Below are 14757 nucleotides of genomic sequence, written 5' to 3' on the forward strand. Positions count from 1 at the left end.
GGAAGGGGCCAGGGAAGCTCAAATTAGGGCCTAAAATCAGAGAACTATATAATTCTGCGACCCCAGGTTGAACATCCAGATGGAGCCCATCATCTTCATCTAGGCTGGACAAGGGAAGCAGTGGTTCATCTCATGCCTTTTCCCGATTGCTTTAAAATATGTATTGCTGAATCACCAGCCTGGATTACAGAAATTGGTGATCTTATGTATCATTCCAGAGCTGAACCAGTTTGCATGAAGTCATCTGGGAGAAAAATCAAAGTAGGGTCCCGCATACCTCCAGCCACAGCTGCACAAGCATGTCTTTTCACCCCTATTGCCTCTGCTCGCTAGCTACTCCCCATCATTCCCCTTTTCCTCATCCTCTTCCCCTGTTATCCCTCTTCCTGTGTCTTTTCCCATAAATTTTCCTTTTTTCCCGGCTTCTTTGTGGCATTACACTCCCAGACCTGACCCTGGCCTGATACACAGCCATGGCAACATTGTGAGGCACTGCCTGTGTTGCTGGGGGACCTTCCTGCCCCAAAATGTGCTGCAGCAGAAGACAAGGAGACACTTACTGGTGCCTACCGGTTTTATTGGCAGCCCTGCAGTCAGGTTCCCAACCCCATAGCAAGGGTGCTGCAGGTGCAGGGTGGTGTCACCCTGCCTGCACTGGTGTTCCTTACATAGGGCAGGGACATCACTTGGAGAAGCCCTGGGTGTTGCAGTGGGGTCCATGCCACTTGCCATAGCACTGACAGCTGAACTCCTTGGCTAGCTGGGAGGCATCATTGATGAACTCCAAGCTCTGTGCCACCACCCAGGGCTTGCTGGCTTGCAGGTCAATGGTGAAGCGGAAGGGATCAAGGTGCAGGAAGCCCTGCTTGTTCTTCTGGCGCACACAGCGGCCCCGGCCAGTGCACAGGCTCTGGCTGCACAGATCAGCGCTGGCTGTCACATTGACGATATAGTGGCCCAGGGGCCCCTCCACATAGTCCTTCAGCTTCAGGCACATCTCCTGCAACAGAATGTGGTGTCACAGCCCTGCACAGCCAAGGAATGGGGTTGCCATGGACTGTGGCACAGTGCTGCCTGCCACACTCACCTTGGAGGTGCTGTAGTTGAGGCTTCCCCAGAGGACGATGCCAGCGACGCCCTGAGCCGCACTCTCCCCAATGGTGTTTATCAGGTCCTCCTGCACCCAAGGGGAGAGGAGAAGTCAATGGTGCCCAAAGCCCCTCCATTGCCCCACCAGAGCTAACCCATCAGCTCAAGAGGTTGCCCTGGTGCCAACCCATCAGACTGAGAGGTACCCACTGTCCCCGTCACCTGTGAGAGGAAGTCAATGGTGCAGTCAAAGGCAATCTGGGAGTAGGGCAGGACGGGGATGCTGACATTGAGGACACCACGCTGGACGGCGAAGGCCTCAGCAATGCGGTGCCGGACATAGGCGAGCACCTTGTTTGTGCCATTGAGGCAGGGGGGCACATAGATGCTGGGGTAGAGTGCCCGGCTGCTCTCCCAGAGCCACTGCAGCTCCTTGTTCCTCTGCTGCTCCACCGCCGGGCACATCCCAGTATAGGGTAGGCTGTTGAAATCATTGTTGTAGCAGTTGGGAAAGCCATAGAAACCCCAGTAGCTGTCAGGACGGAGGGTCTTGCCCAGCTGCAGGGTCTGCACCATGAAGCTGCGGGCACTCTGCTCAAACTGCCGCTTGGCTGTCTTCTTCACCAGAGCAGGGGGCCACTGTGGGTGCTTCTGCCAGACCAGCTCCTCTGACTTCTGTTGATAGATGCGCATGGAAGCCCAGTTGCGGATCCACAGTGGGCGCCACTTCTCCCAGTCAATGACGGACAGTCCTCTGTAGGTACGGCTGGGCAGGGCGACCTTGATGTCCTGGGTGGCCTGGTGGAGGTGAGCCTGTAGGCTGGCATTCTGGGGGAGCCCCCCATTCACTGGCACCCCCTCAGATGTGTAGTAGGGGAAAAGCCCCAGGTCCTTGCTGTAGAAGAGGGTGATGTCCTGCCCAGTGAAGGCCTGATGGTCATTGGCCAACACATCGAAGACCTCCAGGTTGAGGGTGACATTGTACTTTGTGGCGCAGCGCTCAGTGGGGATGTTCCAGATGGTGACGAAGGGGCGGTTGATGAGGACGGGGCCAGGCCCTCCAGCGAGGGCTGGGGCAAGGAGGAACAGCAGGAGGACCCAGCAGTACCACCCTAAAGCCATGGTGCCAGCAGGCGCAGGATGGGTCCCGGAGCTGTCTGGGGAATGCCGAGATGTGCTGAGACCTGGGCAGACCTTGACGCTTTTATTCCCAGCCCAAGCTGGAGCCGTCACTAATCCACACCCCTGTCCCCAAGTGGTGCCATTCACCCAGGGTCACCTCTCCCACCTCCTCACGTGGCGTCCCCAAAGTTATCAGCAGCCAGAGTCCAGCACAGCAGCCCTGTAGTGGAGACGGGACGGCAGCATGCCAGCCCTGGTTAATAACTGGTGGTGGCAGGCTCGACTGGGGAGGAATGCACAGAGTCAACACCCGGTGACAGACCAGCGATGAGCTGGGCTGGAAAGACAAACAGACACGGATGGGGTTGGGGGGGTCAAGGTCACGGTGACAGGAGTGGGCTGGGCTGGGCAGCGCAGAGCATCGGCCATTACACAGCAGGAGGAGGGCACTGCTGGGAGGAAGCTCACAGCATCAGGCAGGACCCATCAGGACACAGCCCAGGGAACTGTGGTGGCACAGGAAGGCACCGTTTGGGGACACTCGCGCATGGGGACAGGAACCACAGCAGGGCTCGGTCTGGGGACACCCACGGCACAGGAGAGCAGCCACAGGAGATCATGGTTTGGGGACATCCACGGCACAGGAGAGCTCAGTTTGGGGACACCCACGCAGCGGAGGGGTGCTGGCAGGAAGATGGCTGTGCCTAGCAGGGTCGGACGTCCTGGCACCGGTCACCCCAAGGACAGCGGCAGCGTTGGGAGCAGCCGCAAGGGCACGGGCGAGGGCAGAGCGGGGCTGCACCGGGGACACCGTGGCACGGGCGCCACGCGAGGGAACCGCACGGCACGGTGTGTCCCCGGCCCCCGCAGGACTGTACCCACCCCCAGCCGCGGTGCACAGGACGGCGAACCCACGCGGCTGTCCCGGTCCTGGGGGGGGGGGGGGGGGGGGGGCTCCACGTCCGCACCCCGGATCCTGCCCAGGGCCCATGCGGAGCGGGGCCGTGCCTCCGGCGGGGACAAAGGCAGTCTGGGGTGTGGCCACGCGGCGGACAGAGCCTTGCCGGAGGCGTGGCCTGGGCGGAGCCTGCGGCAAAGAGGCGTGGCCAGGGAGAGCGTTGGGCCGTCCCGCGGCCGCCTCCACGTGTGTGGCCCGGCCGTGGCTCCCACCCGGCGCGGCAGCGGCACCACGGGGGAAGCTCCGAGCCCCTGCAGCGCCTGCGCCGAGCCGAACACCTACACCCGGTGCCCCCACCCCCGTGAGGAGGGTCAGGTAACAGTAGGGTGGCCCCTGCACCGCCACCCCCCCACCCCACTCAGCCCACACCCCACTCACACTCTGCCCAGCTTTATTCCAGGTAAAGCACTTCGGTGTGGGGCAACGCACAGGGACTCAGCACCACAGAGCACCCCCTCCCTGCCCCCATGCCCCGCTTGCCCCCATCCCTCTCCTTACAACAGGAGAGGACCCCCTTCCCTCCCTCCCCAGGGCAACCACACCACTCTCCCTGCCAAGTGGGAGGCAGGCCCCAAAAACAAGCTGCCTCCCAGGCAGGGTAGGGATATCTTAAATAGGTCCCCTACACCGGCACAGAAAGGGGCTGCCAGGGTGCTAGCACCAGCTCACAAACAGCAACAGCACCCCAAGTCCCAGTGGTGCCAGGGCATCAGGGGCACCACTGCGGGGGCCAGCGGGCACCTGGCAGCTGCTGCCCTGCCAGCCCTGGTAGCAGTGGCAGCGGAAATGGGTCCGTAGGAAGAGGGTGTCAGCTAAGGACAGCTGTCCCTCAGCCCAGAACAGAGGTTGCTGGGGGTTGTCCCCATCCCGGCGCCGCAGCTGGAAGCTGGTGGAGTTGAGGTGGAGGAAGACATCAGCAGTGCTGTCCTGGCGTAGGCAGCGGCCCCGGCCCTGGCACAATGTCGTGCTGCAGAGCTGCGCCGCCGTCGTGACGTTCACAATGTAGCGGCCCAGGTCCCCCTCCAGGTAGTTCTTGATGATCTGGCATGAGTCCTGGGGAAGGGGAGGGCATCAGCAGCATGCTGGGGTGACCCAGGGAGAGAAGCACCCCAAATGGAGAGGACACCCCAACCTCAAGCCACTAGTCCCCCTCTGGGGGCAGGTCACCCCCCACCCCATCAGCTCCTGTCCCAGGGGCACACTGATCCCAAACCTACCCGGTTTTTGGTGTAGTCTGCGTCACCCCAGAAAATGGCCCCGGCTGCACCCAGCGCCGCGCTCTCTCCAATGGTGGAGATCAGGTCTGGCTGTGGGGACAGAGCCCAGTTAGTGCCCACAGACCCCATGCAGCACCCACAACCCCCAGCATGGTGCACCCCAAAGACCCCACTGTGGCGTCAGGGAGGCATTCCTACTCCAGGCCATGGGAAGGCCATGGGACTGTCCCAGCTCCTTAAGGATAAGGCTCCCCACCACCACCCACCTCCTTGGGGATAAGCCAGCATAGTACAGGGGCTGCGGACTCACAAACCCCTGGTTCCTGACTGCCAGGACCCAGGAGTCCTGCAGCACCTCCCAGGAACTTCCTTAGGGTGCCAGTCCTGCTGCCAGACACCCTGCCTGCAAACAGGGGGGTCATGGCCCCCTATCGCCCGCCCATGGAGGGGCTGAACCACAGGTGCCTGCACTGTGATCCCCCTGTAGAAGGAAGGAAGGCAGGGCTGGACACTTGCTCTGCTCCCAAGGCCAGCCACATGCAACAGAGGCCCCATGCCAAAGGGTGCTGCTCCCTGCTCCACACAGGGACAGCCAAAATCATGGGGTGCCAGCAAGACCACAAGGGCAGCTACTGGCTTCCACAGCCACCCTGCTCCAGGGGGCAGGACAAGACACAGGCAGAAGGAACACCTCAGCTGGCCCCCGAGCCCAAGCGCCCGGGGCTTGGGATGAGGCCATCCCAGGGCACAGCCCTACCTGGCTAAGCACATCCATCTTGCGGATGTAGGTGGACCGGGTATAGACGAAGACAGGCAGGGAGTAGCCATCATGGTGCTGCTGTGAAATGCGCATGGCCTCCATCACCCGTGCCCGCACAAACTTGCGGCTGTTGGGAGTGGAAGCCAGAAGCAGGTCAAGGTAGATGGAGGGGTAGAGGGCCGTGCTCTCCCTCCAGAGCCATGCCAGCTGGTCATTGCGCGTCTTCTCCACATCCGGGCACTGCCCGGTGTAGCTCTCCTTGTTTTTGCTGTAGTCATGGTTGTAACAGTCAGGGAAGAGGTAGAATCCCCAGAGCTGCTTAGGGCGGAAGCTCTTGGCCATGCGCAGGGTGCTCACCATGAACTGCCGGGCAGCCGACTCAAACTCGAACACCGCCTGCTTGTTCACCTCCTCACGGGACCAGGTGGGCTGCCGCTGGTACACCAGCTGCTGAGACACCTCCCGATAGATGTCCTTGGGCTTCCAGTTGCGAGCCCAGATGGGCCGCCATTCCTCCCAGTCAATGACTGCCAGCCCCTCCCTGGCAGGCGAGCGGATGTACTTGCTGATGCCCTCCTGGAGGCGGGCAAGGTGGTCAGACAGGCTGCTGTTTTGGGGGACACCGCCGTTGATGGCCACACCTTGGCTGGTGTAGTAGGGGTAGAGCCCCAGACGCTCCTTGTAGAAGATTGTGAGGTTCTGCCCCACGAAGCCCTCATTGGGGGAGGCGTGCAGGTCGAAGTGGCTGAAGTCGAGGGACACCTGGAAACGGGGCTTGCAGTCCTGGGTGGGCACATTCCAGGCCACCAGGAAGGGCCGGCGGGTGAGCAACGGGGTGGCCGACGGCTTCTCGGGGGGCTGCCGAGCCAGGGCCAGCAGGGCCAGCCAGGGCACGGCCACGGCCACTACCGCCGCCGCGCAGCCCCCGCGCATCCTGCCCAACGGGGGCCTGGGGTCGGCGGGGAGAGGGGGGTTAGGAGGCGGGGTGCAGGCAGAGGGCGGCTTTGCCCGCACCCCTCCATGGCAGCCTATGGCCCAAGCCCCCTCCCCACAACGGCCACCCGGGGTACGGGGTCCCTGGGGTGGACAGAGCCCCCGGGGGCTGGCCCCTGGGAATCCCACTCCCAAGCGGCTCCGACCGCCCCCAGTCCCGGTCCTGCCCCCGGTCTCGGTCCCCTCCGCCCCCACTTCCCCGTGCTCCCGGGTTCCCCTCCGCTCCCCGGGTGCCGGCGCGGTGCCGCCTTTGTCCCAGACCGGCACACAAAGCGCCAGGGCGCGGCGCGGCGCGGCTCCCCGCCCGTCCCGTTTCGCTTCTCTCTCCCCCCGCCCTCCCCCGGCCCGTGTCTCACCGGTGCTCACGCCATCCCCTGCCGCGGGCTCCCACCAACACCGGCGCCGCCTCCCACCGCCGCCCGCTTTAAACCTCTCCGGCGCGCACCACCCGCGGGGGCGCCACCTCCCCGCCCCCGCTGGCCCCGCCCCGACCGCGGCGCGCCGGGCTGGCGGCGCCGACCATCGCGGGGTCCCCGGGGGTGCGGACTGGCGGCGGACCGCCCCCTCCCCACGCACACACCTCCGTGGGGCCGCGGTAGCGGGAAGGGCGCGTCACCCCCTGTCCCGCTGCGCTTGGTACGGCCCGGGAGGCCCCGCCCCGCGCCCCTCCCGCGCGGCGGAAGGGGGCGGGGGCGCCAGCAGGGGACGCCAGCAGGGGGCGCCGCGGGGCGCGGGTGGGGGGGCTTTGCGGCGCTCGCGGGGCGAGGGGGTCCCCAAAATGGTAGTGACCCTAAAGCGGTGTCCCCAGGGTGGTGGTGACCCCAAAATGGTGGTGGCCCCAGGGTGGTGGTGGTGGCCCCAGGACAGTGGTGACCCTAAAATGGTGGTGACCCCAAAATGGTGATGCCCCCAGGACAGTGGTGACCCTAGGACAGTGGTGGTGACCCCTAGATGATGGTGTCCCCAGGATCATGGTCACTGCAAAGTGGTGGTGACCCCAGGATGGTGATGTCCTCAGAGCAGTGGTCTCCCCAGGGTGATGGTATCCCCAGGATGGTGATGTCCCTGGTATGGTGGCAAACCCAGAACAGTGGTGATCCTTAGGTGATGGTGTCCCCAGAGCAGTGCTGTCCCTGGGGCACTGCTGTGTCAGGCAGGACGACCTTTGTGGGGCCGGGGTAGCTGGTGCTGCTGACTCAGCTGCAGCCCCATGGGTTTCCTGCCTGGTGGGGGACAAGGGGGGCTGCAGGCGCAGCAGGACCCGGTGGGCTTCCTTCCCAGGGCTCCGCTGAGGCTCTGGCGGGTCCCCCCAGGTGGGGAGCAGGACAGGCAGGGCTCAGGGCCATCCCCATGTCCTGCCTGTCCCTGCCTGCTCTGGCCAGGGCTGGCCCTGTCAGGCTGGGGGCCATCAGGGTGCCCCCATGGAGGAAGCGCCGGGGCCAGAGCGCGAGGGTGTGCCGGGGCCTGCGGGGGAAGGAAACGGGGCTGAATCTGCGGAAGCGCTCCTCGGCCGCCCGCCAGCTCCCTGGGGAGCGGGTGGGAGCACCAAGCCCGGCATTGTTCAGTGCTGGCCCCTGGTGCCAGTGGTGCCAAGACAAGGGCCACAGGCTCCCGCAGATGGCTCCAGCTAGCAGGACCTGCTCAGGTGCCAGGTTTTATAGCAAACCTCCCACCGCAAGGGTGACGGTACCATCAGGGCCAGGCATGGTGTCCCAGCTTGTTGCTCCCAACCGAGGCTGCACCCCATGGCTCAGCCTGGCCCACGGGCAATGCCAGGCCCCAGACAGGAAAGGGGCAGGGACGGTCGACCACTGGCCAGGCATTGGCTGCCAAAACCCTCAAGGGAGATTGTGGAAAGCCAAGAAATCCCAGCGCCAGCGGGCGCTGCCCTTCCACTCTGGGCAGTAAACAGGCTCCTTTTGCCAGCAGCAGTAATACCTAAAATTTTCCATTCTCCACAGCCTCGTGTGCTGAAGGTAACCAGCAGCACTGGCAGCGGGGTGGCTGGAGGGGTCACAGCTCACTGCTGCTGGAGGGCTGGACATCCTCAACACAACGCAGCTTATTACCATCTCCTTGGGAGGGCTTGGCATCACCTGCCTTGGTTCCCCATCTCCCTTCCCACAGAGAAGACCATGGATTTTGGGAGGGGGCAGCCAGACACATCCAGCCTCCCCTCTCCTGTCTCACCCTGCTGACCAGGAGATGATGTTAAGCCATTCCCAGATGGGCACAAGGGCCCCATATGGCTTTGCCACGCCAGCGGAAAGGGACGCAGGGCAGTGGAGGTGGGCAGCAGCCAGGGTGAGCCAAGCAGGTGAGCTGTCCCACGCGGGCAGCTGTGAATCCCTCACGGATGCCGGATAACGGGGCATTAGTCACATCCGTTCACTCTGAATGGATCTGGGCGAAACGTTCAGCTTGGGGACAGAGTGGCCGCAGGGCCAGGAGGCAAGGTCGGTGCCTGCCTCCACCCCGGGCTGGGGGCTGCAGGCACAGCCCTGCCCCGCAGGCAGCAGGAGGGGGAGTGGGTTGGCCCCAGGGGACACAGAGACACTCACAGGACCAGCAAGCCACAGCCACCGCCTTGTTTAACCTTGCCAAGCCATAACGCCCTGCACAGCCACCCAGTCCCCTTCTAAGCCACCACGATCTGTCCCTCCTGGGGTTGGGGCCCCTACAGATCAATGGGCAAAGTCCCAGAGCCTCATCCCCCGCAAGCTGAAGCACTGGCAGGACACACCACACCACTCACTCTCATTACAGCTTTCGTCAGTGGCTCATTTCCGAGCCGGCTTGCACTGAGGAAATGATGAGAAGTTGCAGGAAAACATTTGCAGGGTAGCCAGGGGCAGGATGCGGGGCACAAAGTGAGATCACGCTCACCCCATGGACAGGCAGCCGGCACTGCTTGGGGGATGGGCAGCATCCCAGCACAGGGTCACGCTAGGTTTGAGAAAGTCATCAGGCCCCAGTGATTAATGAGGCACTAATTTGGCAGGGCAGGCAATGAAGGAGCTCACAAGCAGATCCTCCCCCTCTGCAGGGCTCAGGCAGAGGGATGGGAAAAGGTTGGCCTGAGGCTGGGCTGCCCACAGCACCTGGGTTCCTTGCTGCCTCCTGGCTCCCTCCAGTCCTCCCTCCCCAAAAGCCCCTGGACTGAACAAGGAAATCACATATATAAACACATTTTAGTTATATATTTAAAGGATGTCACGGCAGCTACAAGCAGAGTCACAGCCTGACAGAGCCACCAACTCCTGCCAGCACCACATGCCAAACTGGAGCACGTGGAAACAGCCATGACTTGTGGCTCCTTCACTACTAGTTCAGCCACTTGTGCACAAACACCACCCCACCCACCCCCCCAAAAAAACAACCCCAAAAACCAACAAAACCCAGGGGTCCCAAAGTGCCTGGGGCAAACAGACCAGCACTGCAAAGCCACCTCTCCTCAGCTCTCCAGCATCTCCTTCCTCTGCCCATGGACACAGCCACTTGCCCAGCTGCCTTCCCGAGGAAGACAGCTCTTGGGCTTGCGGGCTCTACAAATAATTTTATTGAAATTTAACAAAAGTGGACAGATGCACTGGGGGGAAGGATCATAAATAGTGTACTTTTCCCAAACCCATGGGTCCTACCCATATGCTAGAGAAGCAAGGAGCCTAGTGTCACAGGCTACACATCCACATGGGAAAGCACAACGTCGCACAGAAAAAAAAAAATCAAAAAAGAAAAATTTCCTCTTTTTTTTGCTTCCTCCAACACCACATTGGACACAGATACTATTTACAACGACCTTCACATTTTTAAGATTCCTCCAGGTGCTCCCAAGGTCCCTCTGCTGCAGGAGGGCTGGAGGCCGGTGGAGGGGATGGGGCCTGGGGGACCAGGCTGGGACCAAGCGGGGCAGGACACAGCTTGTCTGGTCAGCAGCAGGCAGGGGATAGCTGCTGCTCCAGTGACAAGGTGGTGGGGGAGGTGGGAGGAGGAGGCATGTTTTTCTGGGGGGAAACACGTTTGATGCCCTGGGGGAAGGGTGGGCAGCCTGTCAGGGAAGACAAAAGCATCCTTGCTAAGCCAGTCTTGGTCTCTGCCCCCTCCCCGAGTTCAGGCCCTGCCTTGTCAGCAGATTTTTGGCTGGTAGCCAGGCGAGGGGCTCCCGGTCAGTGGGTCGGGTGCAGGAAAATGGCACCAGCCCCCTCCCCACTCCTCCTCCATCACCTTCCCCCATACCAGAGGCAGGTTCAGTGCAGCTTCCCGCACCCTCAGACAGCAGCGGGGCAAGGAGGTGCAGGCAACCCAGCCACGGCTTTCTCTCCTCTTCCTGGGGACAGCAGCTCCTGCTCTCCTGCGGAGCCCGAGGGACGCCCTTCCCAAGGACATCCAGCCCGGGACAAACTTGAGAGCAGGTGGTGCAAATAAGAAACACTTATTGGGGAATTGTTTTAAGACAAGACTCTTTCAAGCAAGCAGGAGAACAAAAGATGTCTAAAGAAGTGCCCAGCATCACAGTGTAGATGAGCTCCCTGCTGGAGCCCTGCCCAGCCCTGCTTGCTTCCCTGCCTGGCGGCAGCCAGCACATCCGCTTCACCCTCCGTGCTTCACCCTCTGTGCTCACTCCTGTCGATGGGAACAGCGGGTGGGGGGACACGGAAGGAAGAGGTGGTGACAGGAAGATGGCAACAGCCACGCCACTGTTATCTCCCTGAAGCCGGGAATGTGGCCCTGCGCCTGGGCAGCTCTCGGCAGGCACAGGGATGGATACATCCAACGTAAATGCCAACAGGGCTGGCAGGCAAGTGCCAGTGGCTTAAATTAAAAATCGAGGTAGCAAACATCTGAAGTGCTTTGAAAGTAAATAAGTTCTAGAGTGAAGGATGAGGAAAGCCGAGCCGGCTGCTATGGGGAGCAGGCTCTGAACCAGTTTAAAGCTGTGCCTGCCACCCCATGGCCAGTCCTCCTCTGCCCACCCAGTTTGGGGGCAGCCGAGCAGGGAGGCAGTAGCTCTGAGCGCTGGCAAGGGGCTGTATGGGTCAGGCCTCTCCCTGGCCCTGCAGCAGCTGGCTCGGCGTCCTAGGGCCCACATGCAGGGTGAAAGTTTTTTCGGTGCTGCCAAGGAGACCTCGACCTTCTCGAGCGGGAGGAAAGAGGAGAAAAGAGCAGGACCTTCCAAGACAGAGCAGAAAGCCTCCCTTTAAAGTGCATCACATTTCTCCTCCTGCCGCCAGCTGGGATGGGGGAGGAACTGTAGTTCACATCGCCAGGGAGATTTCCAAGCCAAAGCAGGCACACCAACTGATTGTTTTCAAGGGACAGGGAGGGAAGAAATTATTTCCTTCCTGCTTGGCTCTGTCAAGGCCCACTCCACCAGGAGGTGCATTCAAGACAGGAGCAGGGGGTGAGGACGTTACAAGGAGACACCTTGCCCAGCAGCCTTGCCTCGCAGCAGGCAAGGGATGGCGCTCAGCAGGAGTCAGCTTGCTAATGGGGGAGGTAAGTCCACTGCAGAGCTGGGGACCTCGCTGCCGCCAGCAGCAGCCATGGACCACAGGGATCTCCTGCGGGCAGAGGGACTGCAGGTAGCAGCGAAGCCAACCTCCCCTGAGCTGGCATAAGCAGGGAAATGCACAGGAGGAGGAGACCAAGAACCAAGACAGTGGCATCTGATCTCCATCCCTTCCCAATAGGCATGCAGCAGCCAGCTGGATGTGCTTTGAGACTGGCCCTCCCTGGCCTTCATCCTCCATCGACAGACCCACCCGGGGGAGCGTCACAGAACACCCGTGCCAAACAACATGCCACAACACTGGCCATCTAAACAGGGATCTCGGGGCCCCAGGCAGGGTGTTACCTTGCCCCAGCACTCCCTGGGCCGCATACCTGAGAAGCAGGGGATTTTGTCTGGTGAGAAGTGCAGGCTTGCTCTCCCTGCTCACGCACAGCAGCTCGTTTGCAGTTCCAGTTACCCATCAAATGTCAGCTAGAGGCTACAAAAGGTAGTTTAGTCTTCTGACTCAAGCGAGGATGTTTGTAAGCAGTTGTTGCACAAGGTCATCCATCTCCTGCGAGGAGCGCTAGCCAAGCCCAGCCCGGCCTGCTCCATCCAGCCTCACCTCCGGGCGAGGGGAGAGCCGCTGTCCCCGCCGCATGCCCAGAGTCATCCTCGGGTGGGAACACGATGCAGCCTCACCTGGTGAGGCTAGAGGCAGTGGGGCAGGGCCTCCCACCCACAGGCAGCAACATCTGTCTGGCGACTCACACCTCGCAGATGATCACCGGGAAATCCACATGAATGCGAGGGTGCTCTAGTTTCACTATGCCCTAAAAGAAGAATCAGAGCAGTGAGCAGAGGAGACCACCAAACAACAGCCCCAAGCCCTGTGAGCCACCCCACGCAGACAGAGGACACCGCACCCTTGAGGAACATGAGCCCATAAAGCCGCTGTGACGCCATGTAGGCCTGAACAGCAGTGCACAAAGCGAAAGCACTTTGCCCTTTGAACTTGTCCCCAGAAAGCCAAAAGAGGAACGGCTGGCTGCCACACACGGCGGGTCCAGAGCCTAGCAGGGCGAGAAAGGAGGGAGCTGCTCTGCCAGGCACTGCCCGTGCAGCAGCTGGTTCGTGACTGGCAGATATTGGTTGTCTGGGCTTTTCATCTGGCACCTTTCATTCGTGGGATTTAAAAGAATGAAAAGAGCTCTCTGAGAGAAAGCAGCCAGGGCAGCTGGCACACAAGAAAAGCAGCCTTCTATCCAGAGGGGAGGCTGCTGAATGCATGCTCCCTCCACGCCAGCTACAGGCGCCTTTCCCATGCTCTGTCCAAGTGTTCTCCTATTACAGCACCAGGAGGGCCCGCTGGCAGGTGGGGGGGCTGGGGGTGGGGCAGGGGCTCGGGAACTGCTCTCTCCAGCTCAGCTGAGCTTTCCAACCAGGGGAGTTTCAACCCACATCAGCGAGGAGTCAGTCCACAGCCCAAGCCTGCCTCTGTGAGAATGCCAGCCCAGGGAGCAGCACTGAATCCTTCCACCCAGAATTACCCGCTCAGAGGGGTCCCATCCCACCGGGGACTGCTCATCCCTCAGGGCACGCCAACAGCTCACCCCAGTTGCTCGCTACAGCCGTGCCTTTCTGCTTACTTAGGGAAGACTCCTACAGGGCCTCTCTCCAGCCCCGGTTTGATCCTCCTTTTTCCCCATTTATGCCCCCAGCACATTCTCCTGCACCAAGACCCTCAACTGATGTCCCAGCCCCTGCCTGGCTTCACCCCAGTTGCTTGTTTTTAAGAGGAGATTTCTGCACTGAGGTGCAAAACACACAGCTGTCAACACCGCTGTCACTACTGAGTGGCTGGAGAAGACATGCGCACCCACGTCAGTAGGTGATGGGCTTTGGGTACTGCTCCCAAAGCCAGGGCCTAGCCCTCTGCAGTGATGCGACACCAGCTGAAAAAGAGAAGCACCCCGCACATTGGGAAGGGTGGTCAGTGATGGAGTGCCATGGCTACGCAGGGCTGCCTGGCACTCTGCACCCCACAATACACACCCAGCTGAGCTATGTTCCCCAGCCTAGCAGCTCTCAAGGGCTGGAGCACTGCTCCTTCTCTGGAAAGGGGTGCTGCAGGCCGTTGCCAGCTCTCCCTCTCATGCCACAGCCTCCCTAGGTGACATGGGTGTGAGCCGGGATGCACAGGAGCCACAGCTCTGATGCAGAAGCCACAGGGGGTGAGTGGAAAGCCTTTGCCTTCCTGGCAAGAAGACATGCCAAGGGAGAAGGCAAAGCTGGGACTGCAGCTGTCACCGTGGTGCTTTGGCACTCACTTTCCCCCACCCTTCTCCACATGCTACCTGAGGTATCAGGTTCTTGTGGATCCTCTTCAGCTTGGCGCGCTTCCTCCCGTTCTTTGTAACGATTGTCTCCTCATAGAACTCGTGGGCAAGATCCCCATCCTCATCGTAATACATGGAGCTGGCGAGAGGAGAGGGGAGGTGGGTCGGTCAGGTCCTGCCACCGGCTTCCCGCGCCCCGAGGCGGGAAAAGAGCTGGGGCAGGCCGGCACCACCGGCCACCCGCTGCCGGCCCAGGGCCTGCCCTCTCGCCCCCGCGATCCTGCCGGGGGCCATGGACTGTCACCCCCGCCGGGCGGGCCTGGGCCGACACAGCAGCGGAGCCCCCCCCGCCCCCGCCGCTGTCACGGCACACACACACACATCCCCCGCTCCCCCCGGCCTCTCACCCGCGCCGTGTGAAGACGAAGGGGGTGGCGGCGCGGGCGGCCCGCGCCCGGGCCAGGGCCTGCTGCCCGCCGGGGCCCTCGGCGCCGCCGCCGCCGCCCGGCGCCGGGGAGGCGAAAGGCCACAACCCCCGCGACTTGGAGCCGCTGGCGCCCATGGCGGCGGCGGGACAGAGGTAAGCGGCCCGGGGCCGCCCGGCGACGCAGCCCGAGCGCTCCCGGCCTGCGCCGCCGCCGCGCTGCGACACTTCCGGCGCCCGCGATGCCCCCCGCACGTGACGCGGGAGGAGGTGCCCGCGTCACGTGAGAGCGGTTCAGGGCTCGCCCTCCTCGTCCCTCCCCCCGGCGCCGGCGGCAACCCCCGGCTCCTCCGGTTCGAGTCCC

General features: G+C 62.1%; 3 protein-coding genes across 3 annotated transcripts; all 3 read right to left on the reverse strand.

The window, feature by feature from the left end:
• Nucleotides 1-560: 560 nt before the first annotated feature.
• LOC142058721 (hyaluronidase-1-like) lies at nt 561-3248 on the reverse strand. Its single transcript, XM_075096386.1, has 4 exons — nt 3094-3248; nt 1312-2548; nt 1088-1177; nt 561-1000 (listed from the first exon to the last, which is right to left on the reverse strand). Exons 2-4 carry the CDS (start codon nt 2209-2211, stop codon nt 683-685), a joined length of 1308 nt encoding a protein of 435 aa, XP_074952487.1. The 5' UTR covers nt 2212-2548; nt 3094-3248; the 3' UTR covers nt 561-682.
• Nucleotides 3249-3544: 296 nt separating this feature from the next.
• LOC142058720 (hyaluronidase-2-like) lies at nt 3545-6585 on the reverse strand. Its single transcript, XM_075096385.1, has 4 exons — nt 6496-6585; nt 5144-6095; nt 4387-4476; nt 3545-4222 (listed from the first exon to the last, which is right to left on the reverse strand). The coding sequence occupies exons 2-4, from the start codon at nt 6077-6079 to the stop codon at nt 3824-3826; spliced, it is 1425 nt and encodes a 474-aa protein (XP_074952486.1). The 5' UTR covers nt 6080-6095; nt 6496-6585; the 3' UTR covers nt 3545-3823.
• A 3095-nt stretch (nt 6586-9680) lies between these two features.
• Nucleotides 9681-14643, reverse strand: TUSC2 (tumor suppressor 2, mitochondrial calcium regulator). The gene is made up of 3 exons (XM_075096393.1): nt 14377-14643; nt 13988-14108; nt 9681-12463 (listed from the first exon to the last, which is right to left on the reverse strand). Exons 1-3 carry the CDS (start codon nt 14529-14531, stop codon nt 12398-12400), a joined length of 342 nt encoding a protein of 113 aa, XP_074952494.1. The 5' UTR covers nt 14532-14643; the 3' UTR covers nt 9681-12397.
• Nucleotides 14644-14757: the final 114 nt, after the last annotated feature.

The sequence above is a fragment of the Phalacrocorax aristotelis genome, chromosome 6 (assembly GCF_949628215.1).
Source record: "Phalacrocorax aristotelis chromosome 6, bGulAri2.1, whole genome shotgun sequence".
Taxonomy (NCBI): domain Eukaryota; kingdom Metazoa; phylum Chordata; class Aves; order Suliformes; family Phalacrocoracidae; genus Phalacrocorax; species Phalacrocorax aristotelis.